The sequence below is a fragment of the Neodiprion pinetum genome, chromosome 4 (assembly GCF_021155775.2).
Source record: "Neodiprion pinetum isolate iyNeoPine1 chromosome 4, iyNeoPine1.2, whole genome shotgun sequence".
Classification (NCBI taxonomy): Eukaryota; Metazoa; Arthropoda; class Insecta; order Hymenoptera; family Diprionidae; genus Neodiprion; species Neodiprion pinetum.
In genome coordinates, this window is record NC_060235.2 from 39135905 (window position 1) to 39161529 (window position 25625).

The following is a 25625-nucleotide window of genomic DNA, read 5'->3' on the forward strand; positions in this document are numbered from 1 at the left end:
GGGCTACCAACCGTCATAAATTCAGACGACATGACAGTTCGCCGCGATTTATGTAACCTCAAACATTTTCATAAATTTCGGTATCGCATACAACTGCCAGCGACAACTGTGAAAATTTTTGAGACTACGTTCAATGACGGTTGTTTGCCCTGGCAAACAATTACTCTTGAATTTTAAAGCATGAGCATTAGATAAAGTATAGCAGAGGACCTTACGTTGAGTCGTTAGCGATTCTCTCTATAGATGTATCACTGGAAAAGAAATTGTGTCTTGGTTGTGCATATTCGTCAATGTTATTATTAAATTCACATTCATTCACATTTGCATTGGTTGTACAATATCTTTTCAGTTTTATCATTTTGTTTCTGTATTTGGTATTTGTTTTTAATCATTATATCGACAAATTAATGACTACGTACTCAGTTTCTGAAACAAGGCGAGGATGACGTTTATATATAGACATACTAGGATGAGTCTCGGAGATTTTGCTCGGAGCTAGTTGAACTTGTCGTTGGGAATGCTCTTTTTCTTCGAGACGCCGTTCTGTTCCTGGTGTTTCTTGGCCGCCGGTTTCTTCAGATAAGTCTTGTAGTAAAAGTCACCGAATAGCACGATCATGAATAGGTTTTGCGGTACGAAAATTAACGCCGTCCACCTTGGGTATCCGCAGTCCTTAACCCACATCAGCTGCAGGAAGTGAAACAGTATAATGACGAACTGTATCAGCTGCAGTTGCGTTATGTGCTTTTTCCACCACGGCTTGCTGCTCTTCATTGATGTTACGAGGTAATGCGAGTACATTATTATGTGCACGAAGGAATTCACCACTCCTGGAAATATCGGGCATATGGAAAGAGGGGGTCAGTTTCATTGTAAAACCAAATGTAAAAAGGAGAGAAGCAAAGCCCACCTAAAAAGGTCCCGTGTCCGCCTGGCAGGAACTTGACCCCAGCCCATGTACCTATCACCATTCCGGCGTGGTGGTAAACGTGAAGAAACGATATTTGGCTCTGCTTTTTCCGTAAGACGAAAAACACAGTGTCCAACAAGTCTATTAACTTCACTATGAAGTAGAGCCATACAGTCGCTGCGATCTGTTAAAAAAAAAAGAAAAATAAAAAACGTGTGTTCTTTGGTGTACAATTTATCCTTTCCGATCGAGAAGTACAACATAACCATATAAATGCATTTTTTATTATCAAAGCAGTGAAAAGTGTTGAATCAAAGGTTTAGAAAGGTCTTGTTAAAGTTTCAAAACTTTTCAGATTGCACACTGTTTCAGCATCGTTGCACTCGCAAACGAGCTCTGTGAAATTTATAGACCTTACGGATTTTCAAACCTCTTGTTGTTTGACGTGAGACAAGTTATTTTCTTTCTCGTTTTCAAACTAAAAGGGTACCTCGATTGCTTTCGGTGTCTTCGAATAGTCGACGGGTTCACAGACGTAACTGTATTCCCAGAGCCAGGCAAGAGTGAGTGCCTGAAAAAGAAAAAAATTTGAAAAAGTGGGAACGCAAAAGCTGGGAAAATCGATGTAACCTGAGTTGTATACCCGGTTACTGTGTAAAGTAAAACCGCCTGCGGTCAGGCAATCCGGAGTACGTTTTGCCATAATCCGCCTGCGTGTATGCAATTCGAAATACATTTTGCCAAGGGCCGCCTGCGTTTATGCAAGTCAGGATAAATTTCGTCGATCAATATTTGTCTCATGACCAATAGTCAACGATGAGACAATTGATGTCAGTCGGTAAAATTTAACATCAGTCGTCCGAATGTAGACTGATTCGCTCTTTGTTAAATTACCCTTGAGACGTTCTTACGAATAACTTGGTATCGTGAAGTTTACGGATTGGATAACACGCCTGGTAACTGTCAACCGAGCATACACGCATGTATGCGAAGTTCGTCCGTTTAAGGAGTATGACTGGCAAACGTCGAGCTTGTCAGCTTTAATCTGCGCGAAAGAAACAACAGGAAATTCTTATGCGAAACCGTGAACGCTTCATTATTACTATTGTATTCTTTTTGGACAAAGCGGTTAGAATTCGTTGTATACATAATACTTGAGCGTGTAAGCATTGCGCGGTTATAAGGTCAAAAAGTGAAAATTAAAGAAAGCAAAAAAGTTTTGATGCAACGCGTTCTTCGACGCGTGTATTCCGTGAACAGAGTATCCGTTTCTATGACGGTCGAGTGAGTATGCGAATGCGCATGCGCGGAGTACTGAAAAGATCACTTTTAAATCCTAGGAGTTGAGAATATTATTTTCCGTACTGCGCGCATGCGCTGTCGCGAACAAATCTGACATAACGCGATCCTAACCTCAATTTTGTGCTTTGTGAAAAAACGCATAACATATTCTCGTTATCTAAAGAATCGTGTACAACAAGGAGGCAACGGTCTTTTCGCGTATTTGCAAAATTCGTCTACTACTCGTATTGCAAACTTACGCTCGGCCCGAAAAGACGGAGTTTGCTTCCTTGTTACACAATATACGATTTTCTGTCCTTTTTTAGGGTCCCGTACCTCAAAAATTAAAACGGAATCCTTATAGGATTACTTCGTTGTCCATCCGTCCTTCTGTCAAGACCCTTTTTCTTAGGAACGGGTAGAGGTATGAAATTGAAATTAATATCAAATAATCAGATCTACGGTCCCTCGGAGGTGTGAAAAATTCAAGCTTCTAAGTCAACGCAATCAAAAGATACAGAAATTTATGTCACATATTTTGATACTCGCAAACTCATTCATGAAAACCAAAAGGGTACTTCCCATTGGCATAGAATCATGAAATTTGGAGAGAAGCAAGGTCTTACAGCACAAGTAACGGAAAAAGTCGTAAAATAGTTAACTTGTTGTTACATCACATAAAAAAAAAAAATTTAGTTAGTACGGAACCCTCGGGCGCAAGTTTTATTCGCACTTGTTTAGTTTTTTTTTTTTTTTTTTTGTAGAATTGATCTGAGTTTCTTTTGTTTTGTTAAGTTTTAGCATATTTACCTTGTAAAGCAGGTATGCTGACACTAATATTTGTACGACGTTGTATATTTGCATCACTCTGTCCAGGTTGAACGGTTTCCTGTCCTTCATCAACCTCGGTCCGAGGGACAGCACGAAATGAATATAGCAAAACATCAAGCCCAGGATAGGCCAAGGTGACCCAATGAGAAACCATGACTGCGTTCTTGGATCTTTGGAGAAAATTGATGGAAGATAAAAAGAAGAAGAAGACAGAATCCTCAACTTGGGTACAAATTTAGTAAATTCTAAAACAATTCAATTCTAAATCCAAATTTCTATAGTATCACGATGAAAAGCTCCGCTGCTAATTTCTCATCTTATCGTTATTATCATTGTCGTAATTTTTTACTCATCACTCAGTTATCCTCACTTCCGGTAATTGAACAAGAATTTATCGTGAATATGTTCGATCAGAATTTTCATGCTTCCTGCAAGAAAGGTTTTCATACCCACCTTCGCTTTAGACTACGGTTTATCCCTCCCCCGGATATCTGTAAATTAAAAACAAGATTTTCTATCAATCACAAGAAGGTTGCCTCTATCGACTTTGGAAATTCATAAAAATACGTCTCCAAGTTCTGTTTGAAACGATGAACAGAAGCGGATGAAAAACAATCGGAAATCGGAAGTTTCAATGCATCTAATAACTTGACAAAAATCAATTTCACTGGTCGATAGAGGCCGCATCTTTTCGTACGATCGGATAGAATGTCTTGTTTTTATTTTTCTTACATCGGCAGGAAAAACTGAAAAGCTGTGTTGTTTAAAAAAAAAAAGTACGATATATTTATCATTGACAAAACCGCCGCCCGGTTAATCGACGAACGCGATCCGCGAATCAGGATTCTTGTTTCTGTTTTTTTTTTTTTTTTTTTCTCCTTCTTCTATTTATCACTATGGTCAAACAATCTCTGTCGCTGTCGAACGAAACCACCAACCAATAATCATGCGTTATAATTACCTGCCAGTTCAACATTGAACGCGTGATAGCCGTTCAATAAGGCTCTGATGATGGCTGCCATTTTTCAGTATCACACTCCCAACACCGAACATACACTGAAGAAATGAATAACAATCGAATTTTCGAATGATGAGAACAATCGTTGCGAGAAAAAGTGAACAAAAACACGCACACGCGCACATAAAGAAAAAGAACTGTCAAAACATGAAAAAAAAGAAAAAAAAAAAAGAAAAAGATATAGAAAAAAAAAGGGTATAAACAATACGGAACGAACGCCGAAGTCTTTGGCTGTTTTGATTTTTACTTATTTTCATTCGGCGAAACAGACGCGTCGTTGCCTCGATCCTCAGCAGTATGCTTTTCTCGTTCTGTATCACTTTTTCAGATTCCGAAGTAGGAGAGAGAGAGAGAGAGAGAGAGACAGAGGGAGAGAGGGATAGAGAGAGAGAGAGAGAGAGGGAGCAAGTAAATCATTAAAATCCGACGCGACAGGTGTGATTGACGTTTCCGTTTTTAAAAAAAAATCCCTCCAGACCCACCCAACCGCCGCGAAGTGTTCGACAAGACTGAGGTGTCGTTTAGCCTGGAGAAAATGAAGTGACCATTGTGTTTACAGCGATTTAAAATTATGCGCGTACTCGAATGCACGGATTAACGACCGTCCGGGATTTGCCGATCGTTTAGCCCGGGAATAGAAGCTTGCGTTTAATACCGTTCTGGGACACGTAATCGGTACGTCGAGCTTCGATGATCCAGCCCCAGGCGATCTATCCGCGAGTCATGATGATAAACGGAATCGATCGGAGAGGGGAATTCGCATGTAAATCTCTATCTACGCACGTGCGACGCGATCTATCGATCATCGGCGCGGGAGATCGTGACCATTAACGGGTAAGTTTTGTCAACGTCGTACGTTATTTGTTTCCAGGCTCTCTCCTGATTATAATATTATAATCGCGTCGGTATAAGCAGCGAATTTACAATAACGCAACGAAATTTCGACGTAATGCGCGATTCATCGTACACAAGCATCATCCACTGACGTTGAGGAAATTTTCCAGCGTCATTTGTTTTTTTTTTTTTTTTTTTTTTTTTTTTTTTTTTTTTTTTAAACTTTACTTATGTGCATTTTTTTCTTGCCTATAAATCGATTTTCGGACTGTTGCTTCCTTCTCGTTGACAATGAGTCGGCGGTCTGCAATCGGGGTGCGGAAAATATCTCGCGAGTCGAGCAACGATCGCAAAATTACCGTATCACAACTATTAGAATTCGCGTTTATGCGGATCGTTCAGACGGCAGGTGACAGTTCGTACGACTATAACTCACGAGCGATTAATGACTGTTGAAAAATTAAATTCACACACATCGGCGACGCTCTTGCCGAACGATTTCCCCTGGAAGCCCAACCGGCCACATCGGCGTAACAATCGAATCGGAATTAATTACAATTTGTGCCGTGTTGACGCGTGGATTTTATGTAAGGATGCGCGCTGAAACTTCTTCAAGGTTCGATAGTTTTCACAGCACAACGTGTCTCGGCGGAAAAGTATTTTCTTTTTTTGTACAGTTTTTTTTATTTCTTATAATCATCTATTTTTCCAAGCCAAGTTCCTCCTCGCTCCAGTTTCCGGTAACTCAGTACGAAATACGTTATTCTTTAACGACCTTCGTCCCCTGTTTTCCCTTTTCTCAATCTCATAGAAATTGCATCGTTCTAAGAAACAAATGTTACAGTTGAATTGTTGGAGTGGTAAATTTTTCAACATTTACTCGGTAGATACGTCGAATAAAGCTTAGGAACAATTGTTTTCGAATTTGCGAATAAAGTCGAGCCGGGAAATGAATGTGGAAATGAGAAAATTGGACCATGTACTTTTTTAATTGAAATTTCTTCCACAAGTAACAATGAATAGATGAATAGAGAGGAATAAAAGTCGAACTAATCGTAACGTGAAATTGAAACGATTTAAATCAGACTTGTTTGTTTCCCCTGCGATTATTGCATCGCAATTGCGGTGTTTGTTGGACGTCTTTTGACCTCGGAACTTGTGGAAAAATATAAAAACGCCGTCCACTTTTAGCTTTTCCAACTAAGCTACGGCGATTTCACAGAGCGATGAAAACCGCCGTGTTTTAAATTTCAACGTACCTGCGCATGCATGTTTATAAATCTAACAATAAATTATCGACGCGTTTAGTGAATAACCGTATATCGATTACGGAAGAAAATCTGATAAGCTATCGCTACAAACGCGAATAGCTGTTATATAGCGTTATTTCACTTTTTGTGACATATTCAAGTATCATCGTAACGTCATCGTCCAAATCGACATATTTGTCTGATTTATCAATAATAATTAGAACTGGGGATGATTAAATCGGAAATTCGGATCTTTTCACGTTACACTGAGAGAAATTTTTAGTTCCGGTCACCGCGCAGTCTTTAACTATTTTCATTTTTTACCACGATCGGAAAATATGGTTCGAGGTAGAAAATGAAAATTAGTTTTCTAGCTGTTACCGGAAAGTCTAGCATCCCTTACTATTCTTTCTCGTTACGATCACCGTTGCTAGATTTTCTTGCAACTGTTGCGAAAGTTTAAAGCTTGTGCAACGATAAATTGACATTGAAGCCTCGTTTAACTAAAAAAGTCGAGTAAACCTCACAAACTGATCCTGCGTTGCAATAAACAAAAAAGGATCGACGACAGCGCAAAATGGTTAGGCGTACCTCGTTTTTCGTAATTCCAACAATATTCAAACAGTTTTTTCAACGATATCCGTTTGACTGAATTTTTCTAGTTACTGTGACAATTGAAATTTTTCTCAGCGTACTTTTCTTTTTTCACAACTACGATTTCATAAAGAGAACTCGCGAATTATACATATTTTTGGACCGGTTATGTTTCTGTGGGGTTGAAAATTGCCGAGATCATGTTTTCTTCCTTTTTTCCATTTTCTTCTTCCCCTTCTTTTTACCACGCGCAGCGTCGTTCGTTTTAAAACGTCCTGTAGAAAGTCGATCGATGCAAGATTACGTATTCAGTATTCACCGTTGAAAGGTCAAGACAGTCAGACCTACGAACTTCAACTTCCGGTATTAAAAAACGCAAATCGTCATTTTCCGTCCTTCCCCCACCTTCCCCCTCCCTCTAAATCTCCCCAACGCTCGCTTTTTCCGTGTAGAATTTCTCGTTCGAAACATTACGAAGTGTCACACAGCCTGTCTGAATAATTATTAATAATCGGTTCGACTCGTGCGGTATGCAACAAAGATATTGTTCAGCGACAATTATTCTTTGTCCCTTCTTCTTCTCCTGTCTCATTCATTCAATCATTCGAATGTCGTTAAAATTAATTGAAGAATTAAAAAGACGATAACTTTTTGGTCTCTTATTATAAAATATTTTTATCTGATATACGTATAACACATGGTAAAGTACAGAAATAACACATTGTTAGTTATTTATATATATGTACAACATTTTAAATAAATATATTGATTGGCGAAAATATTACACAATGTATCGGTATAATAAAAACTACAAGCCTGTTGGTTTCTTTTTTTCCTTTGCTTGTAAAACCTATACTTTCAATAGGATTGAAAGAAAACGGTTCATCAACCTGACGTACCTCGCATTGAAATTTGATTGTCTCCAAATTATTTTTAGATTGCATCGAACACCGCTAGACGGTACCTGTTACACAATGTACAATTACAATATTATTATCACTATTATTATTATTATTACTATCACCGTCACGATCATCGTTGCTTTGAGTTCTAGTTTTACATTTTAATTGTTCACTTTCGAAACGGTCATTTCGTTATCTTTACCGATCCTCTATATTCCTATCATTACGTACAAATTACGACCCACGGTGAGAAAAAAAAAAAAAATGACGCGTTTTAATTTGAAGAAAAAAACAAGAAAACTTTCGTTTTACAATAACACGAGGTCATCATGTATCTACAAGGTACCGTTATCAGTGTTGAGTGTACAATGTAAGAATTGTTAATGATGAAAATAAAGTCATAAAACTAAATTTATTCCGCGAGCCTAATTTGTATGTAATAATGTTTTGAATAAATTCTCAGGCTCTATAATTTAAGTACAGTTCATCATTCGTCGATAATGTCTATTAGAATACATAAAATGTCTAGGCTTTTTCTATCTATCATATTTCACTTATCCTAAACTAATCTTTAAAAATATTCAGTAACTGTCAACGGTTATGAGCATCCGTTGTTCTTAACGTGCCATAACCGGGAGTTAATTTTCGAGTAAAATTTATCTCCGGAAGCTTGCGGCACCTCGGAAAAACGCTCGATGCGAAAGATGGATGAAAGAAAGAAGCCGGACGTTTTAAATTTACGACATTTACTCGGCCTTCAGAGCTTGCGACGAGCCGTTGGCGACGGCGTTGACGTTCTTCGCGAGATTCTGGGGGTTGGATGAGACATTCTTCATGTAGTTTTTAACGTAGAACGAGCCGAACATGTAGAGGAAGGCGGAGGCGTTGAGGAGAAGAAGGACGGTGAGCTGCTTCGGGAACTTACAGTCGTTGAACATCATCTGGGCGTTGTGGACGAATATTATGCAGAACTGTATTATCTGCATCGACGTAAGGTGCTTCTTCCACCAGAGGTACTTTTGCACTTCCGGTCCCATCGCCGAGAGCATGTAATACGAGTACATGATTATGTGGATGAACGAGTTTATCACACCGAGGAGCGTCGGGTGCCCACCGGCCACGAAACGGACGCCGATCCATCCGCACATCGGCATCATGGCGTGGTGATAAACGTGGAGGAACGATATTTGTCGCTGCTTCTTTCGCAGGACGAAGAACACGGTGTCCAGGAGCTCGACAAGCTTGCAGATGAAGTAGAGGTACACCGCTCTCGCCATCTGGAACATTCAACCAACGATCTGAGCCCAGGTTCCCACTCCCAAGTCACTTTCTCACGCGATGAGAGAAATTTTTAGTTCCGGTTACCGCTCGGTCCTTAACTATTTTCATTTTTTACCACGATCGAAAAATATGGTTCCAGGTAGAAAATGATAATTGGTTTTCCAGCTGTTACCGGAAGGTCTGGTATCCGTTGCTGCTCTTTCTCGTTACGATCACTGTTGCTAGATTTTCTTGCAACTGTTGCGAAAATTTAACACGCTCGTGCAACGATAAATTGACGTTGAAGCCTCGTTTGACTAAAAAAGTAGAGTAAACCGAAGAAACTGATTTAGCGTTGCAATAACCAAAAAAGGATCGACGATAGCGCAAAATCTTTACGCGTACCTCGTTTTTTCTAATTCCAACAATATTCGAACAGTTTTTCTAACGATACCTGTTTTACTGAATTTTTCTAGTTACTGTAACAAATGAAATTTTCTCAGTGCACGGGTGTTTTCAATTCGTACCAAACGCCGGAGAAGCCAGCCGAAATTTAATCTCGTAGATTATTGATCAAAAGCTGTATATGCTGGAATGTAAAAGGCAGTGGTCGGGCTTGGTCCTTGTCAAGTTCACAATTTGTACAACTTGTTCGTTACGAATGTGTCTATGATCGATAAGAAATGATCGCAAATTGATCGTTGTCACGTTTCATTTTCAGAAACTTGAATACCAATGATAAACAAGTCAAAGATGACGCGAATCATCGAAGATCATCCGCCGTTCGAACCACCGTCCGTACTATAGAAAATTATGCGAAGTGAAAGGGAAACTGAAGCGTGTAGAGATCGGATCCTCGGTATCGTATTGCAGATTGAATTGGAAACAATGCCAGGATGGAGAGCGTGTACGATGATTGACTAATGTTTGTAATTTATTTGCGATACAATTTGAATCGTGACTAGTAGTGGTCGACGACCTTAGAATTGAATTTCGCAACGCGTTTGGCTGTAAGTATTGCGTGTATGTGAAGCTGGCCAGTCGAAAGCTCGTCGAGGTTTCGAAGCATAATTTTGTCCGATTGTTAATTGTGTGCTAATCGACGTCCATCGAACGGGTACAAGGGGCGAGAAGGCCCCTCGGACCTTGGCCCTCCCTTACCTTCGTCACAAATTTTTACAATGACATCTCAAGAAAAAAAAAAAAAAAAGGTTACAAATCAACCACCCTTCTGGAAGGGTTGCGACTTGCGCAGAGTGAGCTTGCGACGTTGAACTTGCAACAAGGTGACGGGGCTTGGGACCGAGCGATGATAGGAAAACGAGAGTCATCGAACGGCTTTCGGATCGTTAAACTCACCCGCATAGCTTCTGGGCTTTCTGAATAATCAACAGGCTGACACGTGTAGCTGTAGTTGTAAAGCCATCCGGACATCAGGCCTTCGTAGACCAAGTAGATGCTCGCTAGTACTTGGGTGAAGTTGTAGACGAGGAGCAGGGTCTTCAACGAGTATGGTTTCTTGTCCCTCATGTACTTGGGACCAGCCCATACGCTGAAGTATATGTAAGTCACCACTATCGTCACTATCGGACCTGGACCGGATATCAGGAACCACTCGCTGGTCCTCGGATCTGCAGGAAGAGGAAATTTTTGGATGTGAGAAATGATTGTGGATGCGAAAAACTTGAGACGATCCATTGGAAGTCGGACATCAATCGTCACGGCTCATCGACTTCGGTTTCGAGTCATTTACATGTGTTTAACTTGTCAAATGACTTTCAGTGATTTCCAGTCCGGGTACCAAGCGATTTCAAATGACTTTGGCTCGTTCTAGACGGTTTTCGAAAAATTACTACTTTACGTTTACCGCAAGACGGTTTTCAACAACTCGAGTAATTTGCAATTGTTCCAAATGATTTCCAACGAATATTTCAGCTACCTAACAAGCACCTTTGATTTTGCAAATTAATTTCGGATCGTTTGATTTCTTTCTTTCTTGAGCGTGTAGCTCTTCGGTAAGTGTAACCGATCGACTTGTCTCGTAAAAAACTAATCGACGTTCGCTTGAGTCCTATTTTTGATTCTACGGCGCAGCTTGCGCGTAAGGGACAAAGTTTCAACCTAAATATAAACCCGAATTGCCTCGCCTGATTCTCTGTCGTTAAAACTTGATTGTTTTCTGGCACGTCTCGGTCGAGTTCAACGATTGATCAGACCCTACTTTCATTTTCTATCGGAATTGATTATCATTCTATTATTGTCGAAAATACACGCGCGATCAACCGCGTAGAGGAAATGATACGGGATCGTTCAACTCGGGCTAGAAATATTTCGGGGCGACAGACGTATAATTCAGGATTATTGAATGCTCACCATTCTTGTTGTACATCACGTCCCGGTACCATTCCAATATTCCCGACATCGTGTCGTTCTCGTTTCGATCGGCGGATCCCCGGATCAACTGAAAATCGGTAAACATCAATTAATCTTTGGTCATATTTTCGATTCGCCATTACGTCATGATTCATGGCTGTTTTAGAATTGTCGATGACGCTTCAACTTTCTTTTTTCTTTTCTTTTCACAGGACACAATTCAATGACGGAATTTTATTCCAAATTTGTGAAGTAATGCACTGAGAAAAATTTCAATCGTTACAGTAACTAAAAAAATTGAGTAAAACAGGTATCGTTAAAAAAAAAAAAAAAAATTTCGCAACAGTTGCAAGAAAATCTAGCAACAGTGATAGTAATGAGGAAGAACAGTTACGGATACCAGACTTTCCGGTAACAGCTGGAAAACTAATTTTCATTTTCTACCTAGAACTATATTTTTCCGATCGAATTGAAAAATGGAGCATTTGCTGGGTGCTCCATAGTTTCGCTGATCGGTCAAATTTTGTCGGGTTAATAATCGCGTGATATAAAACAAACAAGAAAAGAAAAAAACGAACAGAAACACAGAACGGGATTGATTCGAATTACGAATATTAGCTGAAAAAATATTTTCAAATTAATTAATACATTGCACAGTATTGTTCGAAAACAGAAGAATCTCATAAATGGAATTCAAACGCATGGCGCAAATTGAAATCTTTTTCTTTTTTTTCTCTCTGCTGCGTTCATGCGAAATTCATGATTGTCAACATGCAAGGTATTGTTTCAATTCGTACGGCGCAGTTTTCGAAATCAATCAAGCACGTAACTTGTTTTTTACCGCGTATAAAAAAAAAAAAGTCTGTGACGTTTTTATTTACTTATTTATTTCAAACTACTTGTTACACCTACCGCTTTGTATTCGTTCATCCGTATGATAATATAAACAATGTTACTCGGCTCGTAGGTTTTTTGGTTATTTTACGAAAGTAGGCTCACCTTCGCTCGGTGAGTTGAAGTTCGCCTGTTTACTTTGCCTCTCCTTAATTCCCGCGCTTATGGAAATGATATTTATTCTTGTGCAGGCATAACTACGCGTTACAGCTATATCTATACCTGACTCTGAGAATGGCACAACTTTGTACAATGCCTACGTAAACCTTTGTGTTTGCCAAGGCCAGCCGGTAATATATGGAAAAAAAAAAAAAATAAAATAATGCGTGGGAAAAAATACTTGACAAACGTAAATAAATTATATATCGTATCTGTAACTTATTCTATTTCTGTACGTATATTTTCCCAAATATTTGCTTCGTCAATTTGCACGGCAACGAATCTTCGAACTCGAAACTCTTACTCCGCGTAAAATTTGATTTGCCCCAGTTATTTTCACGTCGTTACTTATTCGTACCTCTTTTAGGACTAGAAAAGCAAGCTTGTTAATTCTTAAACAGTAGCCTCGTGTCGATAAGCCGACAGCGGTGCGATCATTGATACAAAAAAAAAAAACACGTAATTTCTCGCACAACGGTACGAAGAATTTTTCGCACTATCAATACAGCTCGGAAATTTTCTCGATTTTTACGATTCGTCAATAACCGAAATGCCAATCTGTCACCACGCTATCGGACATCTGTTTACGTCAATAATTATTATTCCAACCTTGTCTCTGATTCATAAATTCACCGAATCCGAATCGGTTGGCTAATCTTTGTTTAAGGGGGGAGCCTGCTTTAGAGGCTTCAAAAAATCAATTTTTTTTTTTGCATAAATGTCTTCCCAAACTATCCAAGAATGTGTCCGTAAAATTTCAGACGCAAATTCGAAATATTTTCGGAGTTACAGAAGAAATAGTGAGCAACCGTTGAGCAGGTATACGAGCGGTTTTTTGAAGTTTTCAACCAGTTTTTCGAAGAGTCTGAACCACTTTTTGAAGTTTTGAACCAGTGTTTTGAAGAGTCTGGAGGGCAACTCTATGGACCAGGAATCGCTGATTAGCATATTAATGCGGTAAGTTCAAGAAAATTACAATTTTTTATGTACGAAAACTTTGACGCACGATTTCTCGGTTTTTCATTTTTACGATTTTTCCTAATTGGCGGGAAAGATAGGGAAAAAACTAAACGTCCTATCGAAACGAGACAAATTGCATTGTACTCGGGATGATATTCTCTTCTAGTTTAACCTAAAAAACCTTAAGAAAGTCAAGATTAACCCACTTTTTAAACAATCTAAAGTGAATTTTTTTTTTTTAATTTGCGAAAAATTGTTGAATTTTTCACTTTTTGTTGAATTTTCTTGGTTTAACTAGAAGCTATACTATTGAGAAGTAAAAATTTTTTTGGGTTCTTTGTTTCAGATGGAAATTGCGACCTGCACCTTTCCCGCCGCACGACAAATGCACACTGGAGACGCCTCGGTGAAATGCTTGGACCAGGCATAATATGACATGTATCTTAATGAAAAAATTTAGGAAGACTGCTGAAATATATAACAATAAAACCCGAAAGTTTCGTTTCAATCGGATATTTCTTTCCTTCCCAAAAAAATCCTTGAAAAAATCAATTTTGTAAAGCCTCTAAAGCAGGCTCCCCCCTTAACACTTCCAGTTTGCACGATATTGCAAAGCATGTGTGTTCAGATTGCGTGGATTAGAATTTTGTTTACTCGAAGAATGATGAAATTTCTCCACAGACGTCAACGTTTTTCGAGACAAGGCTCATTGCCACGTCCTTGGATAAGTTTGTCAACGTTGATGCAACTGCAGTCCCCGAATCGCAAAGGCTGCACTGACATTTCGTATACATCGAGAATATGTACGCGCTTCCGTGTATAAATTTTTTCCAAGATTGCTGATGAGATGAGAAAGAAAAAAAAAATTCAAACATGTAATGGTTGAAGAAAAAAAAAAAATGATGTAAAATTATACAGAGCCGCGATAAACGCTATTCTTTACCGTCGTGTCAATTTTCTAATTGGGAAATTCCACTGGCTGTTATTAAAATTTTCCTCTGAGTGAGTGGTTGGACGCGTAGAAAAAAAAAAAAAAAAAAAACTAACAAATTCCGTGATTTTACACAGAAATTTTAACAAGTTCGTTCGCTGGTCAACGATAGTATAATTCACAGATTGCGTGGATGGAATGAATTAAGATTTTTTTCATTCCGGTATTGCTATTACATCGGAATAACGTCATTCGTCATTATCTATATCGGAATATTCCGAACAGATGTAGGTATAATATCACCGGAAAGAAATTATCGCTGTGATATATCATGGGTGAATGGTAATTCGTAGATGTGGTTAACCTTGACAGCTAATACATTAGAATTAATAAAAATATTATTAAATTAAATAGAGAGAGAGAGAGAGAGAGAGAAAGAAAAAAAGAAAAAATAACAAGTTTCTATAATATGACCTTGATCAAAACCGCGTTCATCCGTTCGTGGGAATGCATCGATACGCGATTTCCTTATCTATTATTTGGTCAGCTGTATTTTTCCCCAAAATCTCAATCAAATATTTCGCCGAAGAAACTATTGCGTTTTTATTTATACTTCCGGCATATCCTGATGCAAACTTCTAGAATCGAATTAAATGAATTTATTAATCCAGTCAGCTGAATTCATTTTCGCACATTATCTTGCGTTGATGTTATAATTTATTAAACAAGTACTGTAACTGAATTTACGACTACGACTGCCATGCTCGTCGTGAAATTGGCGAAGGCTTTTAATTTTTATATGTATATTTTAGTATTCAAAGTTTTATTGTACCGTTAAGTGGAACGAAATTTTTTCACCAAGTCTGATAAACACCCGTTAAAATTAAGAGTTTTATTTTTCTCATCGGTTTGCAGAAATATAAGTTCTTTCATCTTCGAATCGCGAGAGTATGAAGAAAATGAAAATGAATTTTAGAAACAAAGCTATATCGACGATCGATATTGTATACAATCTATATTTGTTATAACTGACATAAATTTCTTTACACCTTCCATTGAAACAAAACATTGGGAAATGTTTTTTTTTTTTTTAACTTTCATATCTGATGGAAAATTTATCCTTTACCCTGATCTTCGATGTAAGTTGCAAATATCACCGGTATAATATCGTATAAAGCGTGAACGATAACGAGTTGTAATATAATTGTAACCTTCGAATCGCGGAACGGTATATTTGAAATTTTAAATCCGAATGAAATATGGATTTCCTCGGGTGATTTGGATCACGATGTACGTGAACAATTCACGCACGATATGCGCGTAATATATTATACACATACTTGCGTTTATGCAGATTCCAACGAATGCAGCTTTCAAAATGTAAATGTATGCAGCAATGCGGTATAATATATAATTCGACTAAGCCGATCGCGTCATTGGGAACAAACAAAGAACTAAGTAAAAAAAATAAATAAATATAAAAAAAAAAGAATAAAAAAAAAAAAAAGAAAATGAAGAAAAAGAAGAAGAGGCAGAAAGAAATGAAAAGTAAAATGAGTGAAACGATTCGATAAAATGCAGATCATACGATGGAAATATATCGGACTCGCATATCTAATTAACCGTGGCTAAAACTTCAACGGATTGCAACGAATGCCGATCATAAAAAAAGAGAAAAAAAATGCAAAGGCTGTTTTATTTGAAATAACTTTCATCCCTGAGCTCCGCAACTTTTGAAGGTTGACATTGAACGGTTATGGCGAGAATCTGAAATCTCGTCGCCAGCGTGGAATTGTATAAATTTTATTTGTTCAACGCTTTCAGTAATTTACGGTAAGTCGGAAACCTCGGCACCTCTTCTTCCTTCTTCTATAATTTATATCTTTAGGCTGGAGTCCGACGGTTTATTACGCTATCGGCGTTAACGCGCTTCCGTTATTGCGTGATTATTGCGGTTTCAGACTCGAAAGTAGCGGCAATGCAGAAAATTGTTAACGATGTTCTGACAAAGCGAGTCGATTAACAGACCGTTTTTCGCATTATTTTATCGCCGCGAGTCAATTATTCATCCGCACCAGCAAACCGCTTTTGCGGCATCTTACTTCCTGACGAACCATTATCGGTAATTGTTATTAAATGTGAAATTGCGGACGATGTTAAAAAACGACGGACGGAAGTGCGAGTGGAAGAACCTGGGAATAGGAATCGGGGGGAGTTCGAAGATGGCGGAATTTTCTCGATCGTTGATCAAGGCCAGGCTATTTCGCAAATGAACTTTATCCTTCCGGAATTTTCAGTAACGAATAAAAATCAAAGTCGAGCTCTGAGATCAACGACCTAAACTCGTGACATGGTAAATAATGGTTGAAACCGGGGTTAAATCTTGCCCGCATCAATTAATCAGAAATACGATCCACAAGGTGATCCCGAAGTGTTTTCGTATTCATAATTATATTCAAATGAACTCATAAATGTAAGAAAACCTTCGTTTTAAGACGTTATTTGCGACAGTTATCCGACAGCCAAAGTTATGTCAGGCTTGACGGTGGAATTTTAATTTCCCAAGTGTAACTGGTTGATTTGAATAGGAGGTTCACGATCGAAGGAGGGCAAGAATCACGCGAGGTTTCTGTTTTTTTTTTTGCAATAATTTTTATTCCACTTCATCGACTCCAGAAAGTTCTATTTGCAATTAACGCTAGCTCTTAGGATTCCGCGCAAAGCCGAACGATGAACACGGTGTTTAAACGTGAGTGACACGTTCTGCAAATCATTGACAATGACGGTAGCAGTTATGAATCTTAAAATCAAATGACGCGAACCATGGCCGTGATCGTGGATCCGTTGCTAAGTATAATATGCCGATACATTATGAATGATCGAGAACTTTTCACAGGTGTGTAAATATATATACTGTATTGAAAGACCGATGATTGTCCGCAAACATAATTTCCTCATACGGATTCGGTAATCGTCCCAGGTTAAGTGTGCTTCTGATGTTTGATATACAAATTCCAACGTTTATGGATAGGAGACGTTTAAATACCGAGCGAATGGCAAAAAACTTGACCAATCACGTATTCATGTCGGCAAGACATGTTTTACCGAAGAACTCAAATTCAATGATAAATAAATTCAACATTCGATCCTTTATATCCATGTAGTACGCATGATTTTATCAATGAAATTCCGCGTACCGAATTTTCGCTCCTGAGGCTCTCACGTGCGGTCGAAATCGTAGCTGAACGATTCTTGCCATCATTTTGCACGGGATAAAGTAGAATCCAACGATCGGAGAGTACCGGGAACGATCTTAAGGGAAAAATAAAGTGCGAGGCGTGAGAATGGCGGCCATTTTGATTTCATAAAAAGCCTCGAATTTTCAAACCGCGTCATATCATTTCTTTGCGAAAACTCGTCGGTTTCAATCATGCCGTTAACGCGTTAAACGCATGACTGTGTAACAAATATTTTCCCCGATTCGTAAATACCAGGTTTAAATCATTATCCACGATGTAGGGGAGAGCCGGGCAAAATGCAAACCTCCGTACAATCAAATGGGATTTAAAAAAATGTCGATAACGCTTAAGATCTATTTTTAGGCCAAGGATGAAAAAATTGCTTTCGTCGAAATTGGTCTCACGTTGTTCTTTCTTTGGGGCCCGTTTTCCCCATCCTGCATTATTCGAATTTCTATTGGTTAGTATGGATGCTTTTTTATTCGCGTTTACTTTCATCCGCGCAGAATTAACATCGCTACACTTTTTTTAGACATTTTTTTCTCCGCTTCTAACTCTTAATCGGACACCTGAGGTCCATTGATCTCCAATTGAAACAGTTCCAGGCTAGCGGTGATCATCATTTAACCCAGACTACACGGAGACCGTAGCGTAATGACGGATTTCACACAAATCGCAGTCGCGAACTCTGCACTCGCATGCGCAAATTCTTACTCAATACCCGTTGCTGTATAGCCTATCCTAGAATTGAGAACGATTCCGCTGCCCAAGGATCAAACTATAATTACAGTAATTACCGCACAGTTTAATAGCTGCATATATGTAAGAAGTTTTCCATCTTCTTTTAAATCGTTCGTTGCATGATTCTTTGAAGAAGAACATGGATTAAGAATACAAAAACATTTGACAAATGGAAGGGAAATAGTATATTGTGTAACAAGGTGGCAACCTTGGTCTTTTCGGGACGAGTCGTGAGTCAGTCGATGACGTTTATTGCAAATACGCGAGCTTCCTTGTTCTACACGATTCTTTGTATAACAAGAGTACGTTACGCGTTTTTTCACGAAGCACGAAATTTAGGTTAGGACAGCGCATGCGCGCAGTACGGAAAAGACCACTTTCGACTCCTGGTACTTCAAAGTGGTATTTTCTGTACTTTGCGCATGCGTATTCGCAGACAATGTGAAATCTGGCAATGTGAAAAGAAAAAAAAAACAAAAAACAGTAAATAGGAAGTGATGCGTTTCAGTCACTCCCACACATTGCTGTAGGATCATAAATTAGATTTATTAGGAATTCCGTTCACTCTCAATTTACCGATTATGGCGCATTAAAATCGATCGTGATAATAGTATTATATCATGTGAGCGTGTGAGAGGATCAACGATCGTTTTCAATGACAAAGTTATCATTATGCTAATGGATTACATGGAACAAATGAAATATGAAGCGAAACAAATCTGAAACGTGTGATAATGTGATTGGAATGAAGGTTTTAGGTAGGTAACAAAATATTAAAACTCAATTTGTCAGTGTTATTTTATATGCTCTGCTTTATCGATAATTTTTCTACTAGATTCAATATTGTAGTATAATTATACTATTTTTTTATTATTGAATTTTACTCTACTTATTTCATAAATTTGGTAATTTGATGCACAGTGTGTTATATAGTGTCGGATCGGAGCTTTTGAAACTAAATGGAAAAATATCCAACAACAACCGTATTCTCACGAAGAATGGTAAATTATCAATAAAAAAATTTGATTTTCTCGACAGTGTGATCACTCTCAAGCTTATCCGAATGTAAAAAATTTAAAAAAAATGAGAAAGTACGTTTCGGGTAGCTGAATAGAAGCAGAAAGCAAGAATTTCAAAAAAATAGACCGAAGTTGCATTGAAATTATTTTCTCTCCTTCTCGCGCTAATGAGATACGTGTCGATTATGACATCGTTAACGTGATAATTTATTAAACTATTCGATATCGGTTTTTTCCCTCCGTCTGGAAGGAATTGTCTAATTGTCCGCCAGATCGTTGCAACGATACAACTAAAAAAAATGGGAAAAACCGGAAATATTTGAAAGAATAAAATTAATAAGTGGGGCTAAAAAAATTGTCTAAACAAAAGACACGAAGAAGGAAAAAAAAGAAACGTAACGATACTTACTCACGAATCACAGCTGCAGGAACGGGAAAACACTGGCAGGTATTACGATTCGAAAATAATCTTTCGAGTTTCGCGAAAACCGGTAAAATCAACTAATATTCCTTCGACATAAATTCGCCCGGAAATTCCAAGTTTCACCGTAAACTGGGTGCGTGAGTACTTGCAATATATATCCTCTCGTCGCAGCTCAGCAAGGCGAAAATTTGCCCACCACCCACCCGGCCAGTTGTCGAGAGGAAACTGATCGGCAGATCGGTTCGAATGCTGGACCAAAGCCGCGGCTGACTAAGAACTTGGAAAATCGAAGTCCGGGGGTAAGGCGCCCAGGAGAAGACTTTCGATCGCCGGCGATCTGCGAGCAACGCTTTTACCGAATGATGATCGATCGGTGCTAGGCCTCGATCTGCGGACGGCTCTTCGGGAAATCAGAAACGCACGACGGTTTTTAACTGCAAACGGCACCTTCATATGTATATATTCATACATACACACCCCTTCCATCGGCTCTTAGCCGAGTTGAGCCTCCGGCGAGTTCCTCCGCTCGTTGTTGTCACACCACCACCGTCTCTCTACACCTACGATTTTCATGGAATTTTTTTTTTTTTTTTGTTTTTTTGTTTGTTTCACAGTCCTAACGGATCGTGTCGGCCACTCGTCGACCTCCGAATCACCCTGAAAAACGAAAGTCTAGTCAACCTGTCGACTCCTCTCTTCCTACATCCAAATAACCAGGGGCTTTTTAGGGTGGGGGCGACAAAGTTGAATAACCACATGAGCGTGGAATTTACGCGGTCGAAATGTTTATGGAATTTTGTCAGGGAGATGAAAATCTTTTTAAGGGAATATTTTTAAGCGCGGGAAAATCTTGACGATTTTACGTTTTCGATTTTATTCGTTTTAACTGTTTCGTATTCGCGATTTCGATACTTCGAAATGTTTTTTTTTTTTTTTTTCTAGTTTTAACTCTTGACGATGCTGTATTTTGGTTCAGCATGTTCAAGTACTTATTCCGACAATTTCGGGTTTCGGCTTGATACGTTTTTTATTCATTTTCACGTCTTCTTTACCCTGACTTTACTACATATTGGCGATTCTGTATTTTGATTCAATACAATTATCGTCATTCCGTAGTTCGGTGTTTTATAATCCGAAATTTTTTAATCTTGACGTTTCTTTGCATATCCGCTCGTGGAAAATATTAACGCCCCTACCGCCCTGTTTTTCGCCGCAAAAAGTCCATCTTTGAAAGGCTCTGACTTTGTGTAAATTGAACGTAGAACAATGAATCATAAACGATTTTCAAGCTAAAGCTCTCGGCTTTAAGCTCAATTTTCGAGATCTGGTTTATACGCGTTTTCACTCGAGTAATCAACGTGAGAACAAATAATTTCGGTAGAACGTTGATAATACATAAAAAGTGAAAATATTCTCTCTGTCTCGAGTCTATCTTTGGTATTGAAGAATGTAGGAATAATTTATAGGACGGAATATTTCAGTGAAATCTCTTTTCGTCAAGATAGTAATCCGGGAAAATACGATCGCCATTTTTCTGCAAGTTCTTTCGTGGTAAAGTTTAAATGTTCACGCAAGTCTTCCAGCGACGTCACGGATAATTTATTGTCAAAGATTCAACAAGGTGACATTCAGAGATTCGGTCTGTTTTCATAAAACGTCCGGTACGATGATCTTCTAACTTGTCGTGTAACGTCAAAGTTTGTCGGTCACGACTTCTTTCGACGTTGATTAACTTGGCGAGAACAAAAGGAAACTCCGAGCTGTAAAATGATTGTTTCGAAAATCAAAAAAAAAAAAAAAGAAAAAAATATTTATCGCACAAGACCGTGCGAAGTTTAAGGTTTAATTTACAAATTTGACATAAATGACTTAAATATTGGATTACTCGAGTAACAATCCGTACAGACCAAATCTGAAAAGACATAGAGTTCAAAGCCGAGATTTTCAGCTTGAAAATCGTTTTTTATTCAATGTTTTACGTTCAATTTACACAAACTTACAGCATTTCAAAGTTGGACGTTTTTCCGGCCAGGTTGGCGTTAATTTTTACCACGAGTTTTTATCAATTTGTTATATTTTTTCATCAATTATACGACGATTCCATAATTCTGCAGTCTCTGCTGTTTTTGATTCTCCTAAATTTTCACCCATTCACATTTTTCCTCTCTCGCTCTATCGTAATCCGTGTTTAAATATTCCGTAATAATCGAGTCAGATCTTCAGTTGTTTAGGAAAATCACTATTCCGAGGTTTTTATCGCGTACGCATATCACTTTTGACCCTCACCGAAGTTTTTCGTCTCGAGATCAAGTCGTTCCGGTCGAACGATACAGATGTAAATGCCGGGCTGGAGGACGATCGGGCAGATGAAACAGAAGAATCAAGGATTACCAGTTTTCATCCTAAACCGTAAAAAAAAAAAAAAAAAACACTTGGGTACATTGACGCACGTCTTTTATCCGGGCATCGGACGGATACCTGCTTCCGAAGTTGACTACCGGACAGAATTTCTTTCACGCCAGACTTTAACCTTTGTAATATATTCATCAGGACATAACGAGGAACCGAATTTCGTACAATTAGCATAACGTCTATTTTAGCCTCACTGACGGCGTATCTTGCAACAAGATTTCGGTTTATAAAACAAATGAATTCTTTAAATGGCTTCAAGGGAATACTTCATTTTTCTCATTTTCAAAAATGACATTTCACTCGGTGACGTTGAAACTCAATTAATACAGAAATACATAATATATTTAATATTTCTGCCTTGTAATGTACCTAATGATAATTACCGAACGAGATAAAACAGTCAGATTTATGTCCTACAATCTGAAGTATAATTACAAACATATTATTGGGAACTTTTACTCATACTGATATGTTTTTATTTTTAATAATAAGTGAGTTTGAAAATTGCACACGTTATCTAATTGGTTCATATTTTCTCTGGAACTTCACAATTGATTGATTTTACGACTCTTGACGATTCGTCAGAGATCTTCAGATTTTCTTCAGATTTTCTTCAGATTCCCGGCTAAACGACAATATATCTTAATAAGAAAACAGCTATTCTTTTTTCCTTGAACGAACTATAATTTCTTCGGTTCTAAACGAATTTCTCCAAGGTTGGCAACGCTGTAAAGAAAAATGTCAAAGATCGTATAATAACGTCTGTCTAGAATGTCAACACAGTCCACGTCTTAGATCTATCTTTGTAGTTAGCCGTTCTCTCATTAGCTTATTATTCGATACTTCTAACAAATCTTAATTCCTTAACCTCTCAATTCCGCATCTTGCCAAGTGCCAAATATCAGACAACCGCAAAATTCATCAGCGATGGATTAGTGTCCGAATTATTTGGTTTATTCTTCTTCTTCAACGGTTTTTTCACAACCGTTTTCGATCGCTTTTGTACTCTGATCATTTATCATAATCCCTGTGAATAATCTCGTTAGTTGAATAGTACAAGGCTGGGTACATATTAATTCGGTATTCTAGACGTTGAACGGAGTAATTGTAACAGCTAATCTTTATAATTATAATACAGCCAGTAATTTCCGAGTTTTTTTTTTTTTTTTTGTTTTATTTTATTGTTTCATTACCAACTAATTGTGCAAAGAATTACCGACCTTTTCTTTCTGTCATTCGTTTTATTTTTTTTTATTTTTTTTCCCCTCGTTCTTGCAACTAATCGAGTACGGAATTTTTGGCCTTTGTTTTTCTTTTTCTTTTACACCATGCATAACCATAATTAGATACAGCGTTCCAAGACGCCCCCGCAACTCTTGCGTTACGACATGACACAATTCTCGTTCAACGATCAGCGAACGAAGTAACGAGCGTATATCGAATACAGTGACTTGTATGTGAAGTCAATGGATGATTCGGACAAGGTCCTCCGTAACTTCTCTTCCAGTCGAGAAAAAAAAAGGAAAGAAAAAAAAAAAAAAAAAAAAAGACGGAGGATGTAAAGGAACGAAATATAAAAAAAATATCGCACGTTTTTCGCACGCGTGAATTGGTTATACACACAAATATGTATTATGCAAAGATGCGTATTTATAATACTTGAAAAACTTTTTCCGTCCGTGTGTGTTTCATTCATATTTTTCTTTACCTTTATTTTTCTTTGTTTCCTCCTTACGGACGAAGAAGATAAAAACGAATAACGAACGATTTAAAAAGTAAAAAAAAAGAGACAAAAAACCAAAAGGATAATAAAAGAAGAAGATCAATGAAACTTACAATTAACATAACGATGAATCGAATTTTGAAAGTTTTTTACTCTTCCATGCAATAAATTAACACAATTGTACACGTTGAGAACTTGTTTTTTTTTTTTTTTTTTTCTTTACTCACAACAAAAATTTTTCCCACAGTTTTTCCCACACTCGTAACGTTTCTTTTATCGTACCGTTTCAGCACGTTTCAGTGTATCGAGAATACATATTTTTTCCCTCGCCTTTTCGTTCCCTTCTTTCTATCTTCTCACGACTCGAACCGCAGACCTGATACAACGAATTATATCCATACCGATTAAATTATCCCCCCCCCCCCCTCCTCCCCCCCCCCGGTAAGACACAAGAGCGAGAGTATGCGGTGGCGGAAAGCAAACGGGAGAACGGAATGACAATTGGATTTATTGCTGCACAGATGCACGGATTCTCGGTTCTTAAGATTCAGAAAACATATATTATTCCTATTTACGTCCTGTACCGTTTCTCATTTTTATTCCACCCGTCGTCGTACAATTCTTCTACACCGCCAAAAATTTTCACTCCCCTCAATTCGTATCCGAATTACCAGTGATGGATTTTTTATTCTTTTTTTGTTCATCTTATTTATTTATTTATTTATTTAATTTTTTTTTTTTCACCACTCGAACTTCCAACACACGTTCAACGAACATTATTTCTCGTTCGCCTGGCATAATTACAAGGGAATAAAGAGAACGAACAAGCGTGGAAATGAGAAGATGAGGGGGAAGTGGGAAACAAACGAGAACAAAGAAAAAAAAAAAAAAATACAATTCGAAAAAGTAAAAATAATAACGAGACCGCGCGTTTATTCCAGCATATATAATGCAACGTCATTTTCTGCATTATCTGCAGCCTTATACACGCGTTTATGCGTTCGCTGAGGCGGCCTTCGATTATGCCATCGTATGTTTATGTACCAAATAGGCTATTTGCCCGCAGCTCGAATTTGCATATACACTCAAGTACAAGCAAGGTATATACATATGTGTATATATTATATGTATATACATATGAATATATCGCGCGTGAATTCGATTACGTATCGTTTTCGGGAAACAGCTGCCGATCGTATCGGGACTGAATTTATTTCTAAAGGTTATACGTTAGTAAATTATTTTACCTGTGGTTAATTTTATTTATTATCCTGATTATTCAACGGATTCTTGTTTCCTCCTTGAATGAGATATGTGCGGGTGTATTTTTTTTTTTTTTTTTTTTTTTTTTTTCATCCCAGTGGTTTCGTTATTTTCAAGATTACGTTCGAAATTAACAAACTTAACTTCAAACCGATTCCGCTACGAACACAAGCCGTCCGACGTATTACGAGAGAGTTAATTTTTGTTGATTCATTTTAATACAGCGATTTTATGGGAAAAAAAAAAAAAAAAAAAAAAAATGTTCACCTTTACGTCGATCAGCTGCTTCTACTCGTTACCTGCATGGCATTGCAACGCGTGTATGTAAACACCTGTTGTCGCACTGAGCAATACTTTTTTTTTCAAGGCTATTTCGCCCTCAGGGCTCAGGCTTAAAATACGACTCTGGTGTAACCGGTGCCGATTACCCAAGACTTCCGTCGCAATATCTTAACCTTTGAGAAGACGAACAGAGGATGAACGATTCAAAGATTCGATTGATTCACGCTCCGCAAAGCTCTGCTTTACACCGAGGGAAATTTTTAATTCCGGTTACCGCTCGGCAGAATTGGGCAGCAGAAATTACTTTCGTCATTTCATTACCCGT

General features: G+C 38.1%; 2 protein-coding genes and 1 long non-coding RNA gene across 11 annotated transcripts; 1 reads left to right on the forward strand and 2 right to left on the reverse strand.

Annotated features, from left to right (window-relative positions):
* Positions 1-274: 274 nt before the first annotated feature.
* On the reverse strand, positions 275-5325 carry LOC124216915 (very long chain fatty acid elongase 7-like). 4 transcript variants are annotated; one of them, XM_046622030.2, is made up of 6 exons: positions 5124-5325; positions 3984-4078; positions 3002-3192; positions 1401-1481; positions 911-1094; positions 275-830 (listed from the first exon to the last, which is right to left on the reverse strand). In XM_046622030.2, the coding sequence occupies exons 2-6, from the start codon at positions 4042-4044 to the stop codon at positions 496-498; spliced, it is 852 nt and encodes a 283-aa protein (XP_046477986.1). In that variant the 5' UTR covers positions 4045-4078; positions 5124-5325; the 3' UTR covers positions 275-495. The 4 variants fall into 4 exon arrangements, with proteins under 4 accessions (XP_046477986.1, XP_046477988.1, XP_046477989.1 ...); XM_046622032.2 differs by lacking the exon at positions 5124-5325 and adding an exon at positions 4288-4576; XM_046622033.2 differs by lacking the exon at positions 5124-5325 and adding an exon at positions 3476-3513 and having other exon boundaries at positions 3984-4576.
* Positions 4751-13762, forward strand: LOC124216934 (uncharacterized). Of its 2 annotated transcripts, XR_011176940.1 has the most exons (3): positions 4751-4874; positions 13068-13263; positions 13613-13762. It is a non-coding gene; the product is annotated as an uncharacterized lncRNA (long non-coding RNA). The 2 variants fall into 2 exon arrangements; XR_006882737.2 differs by lacking the exon at positions 4751-4874 and having other exon boundaries at positions 12498-13263.
* LOC124216913 (very long chain fatty acid elongase 7-like) lies at positions 7433-23928 on the reverse strand. Of its 5 annotated transcripts, none has more exons than XM_046622025.2 (4): positions 23869-23928; positions 11254-11341; positions 10240-10511; positions 7433-8897 (listed from the first exon to the last, which is right to left on the reverse strand). In XM_046622025.2, the coding sequence occupies exons 1-4, from the start codon at positions 23875-23877 to the stop codon at positions 8367-8369; spliced, it is 900 nt and encodes a 299-aa protein (XP_046477981.1). In that variant the 5' UTR covers positions 23878-23928; the 3' UTR covers positions 7433-8366. The 5 variants fall into 5 exon arrangements, with proteins under 5 accessions (XP_046477981.1, XP_046477980.1, XP_046477982.1 ...); XM_046622024.2 differs by lacking the exon at positions 23869-23928 and adding an exon at positions 20098-20121; XM_046622026.2 differs by lacking the exon at positions 23869-23928 and adding an exon at positions 19606-20042.
* Between the last annotated feature and the right edge of the window lie 1697 nt (positions 23929-25625).

What these genes read in the sequence shown, in the direction of transcription:
- LOC124216913 (XM_046622023.2), bottom strand. An exon ending in CGTGATGTACAACAAGAATG is followed by an intron (nt 10,512 to 11,253) that starts GTGAGCATTCAA and finishes CTCTTCCTGCAG; the next exon opens with ATCCGAGGACCAGCGAGTGG. An exon ending in AAAGCCCAGAAGCTATGCGG is followed by an intron (nt 8,898 to 10,239) that starts GTGAGTTTAACG and finishes TGAATGTTCCAG; the next exon opens with ATGGCGAGAGCGGTGTACCT.
- LOC124216915 (XM_046622030.2), bottom strand. Translation starts at nt 4,044, where the DNA reads ATGGCAGCCATCATCAGAGCCTTATTGAACGGCTATCACGCGTTCAAT. An exon ending in CAGCATACCTGCTTTACAAG is followed by an intron (nt 1,482 to 3,001) that starts GTAAATATGCTA and finishes TTTCTTTTTCAG; the next exon opens with GCACTCACTCTTGCCTGGCT. An exon ending in CGGACACGGGACCTTTTTAG is followed by an intron (nt 831 to 910) that starts GTGGGCTTTGCT and finishes CGATATTTCCAG; the next exon opens with GAGTGGTGAATTCCTTCGTG.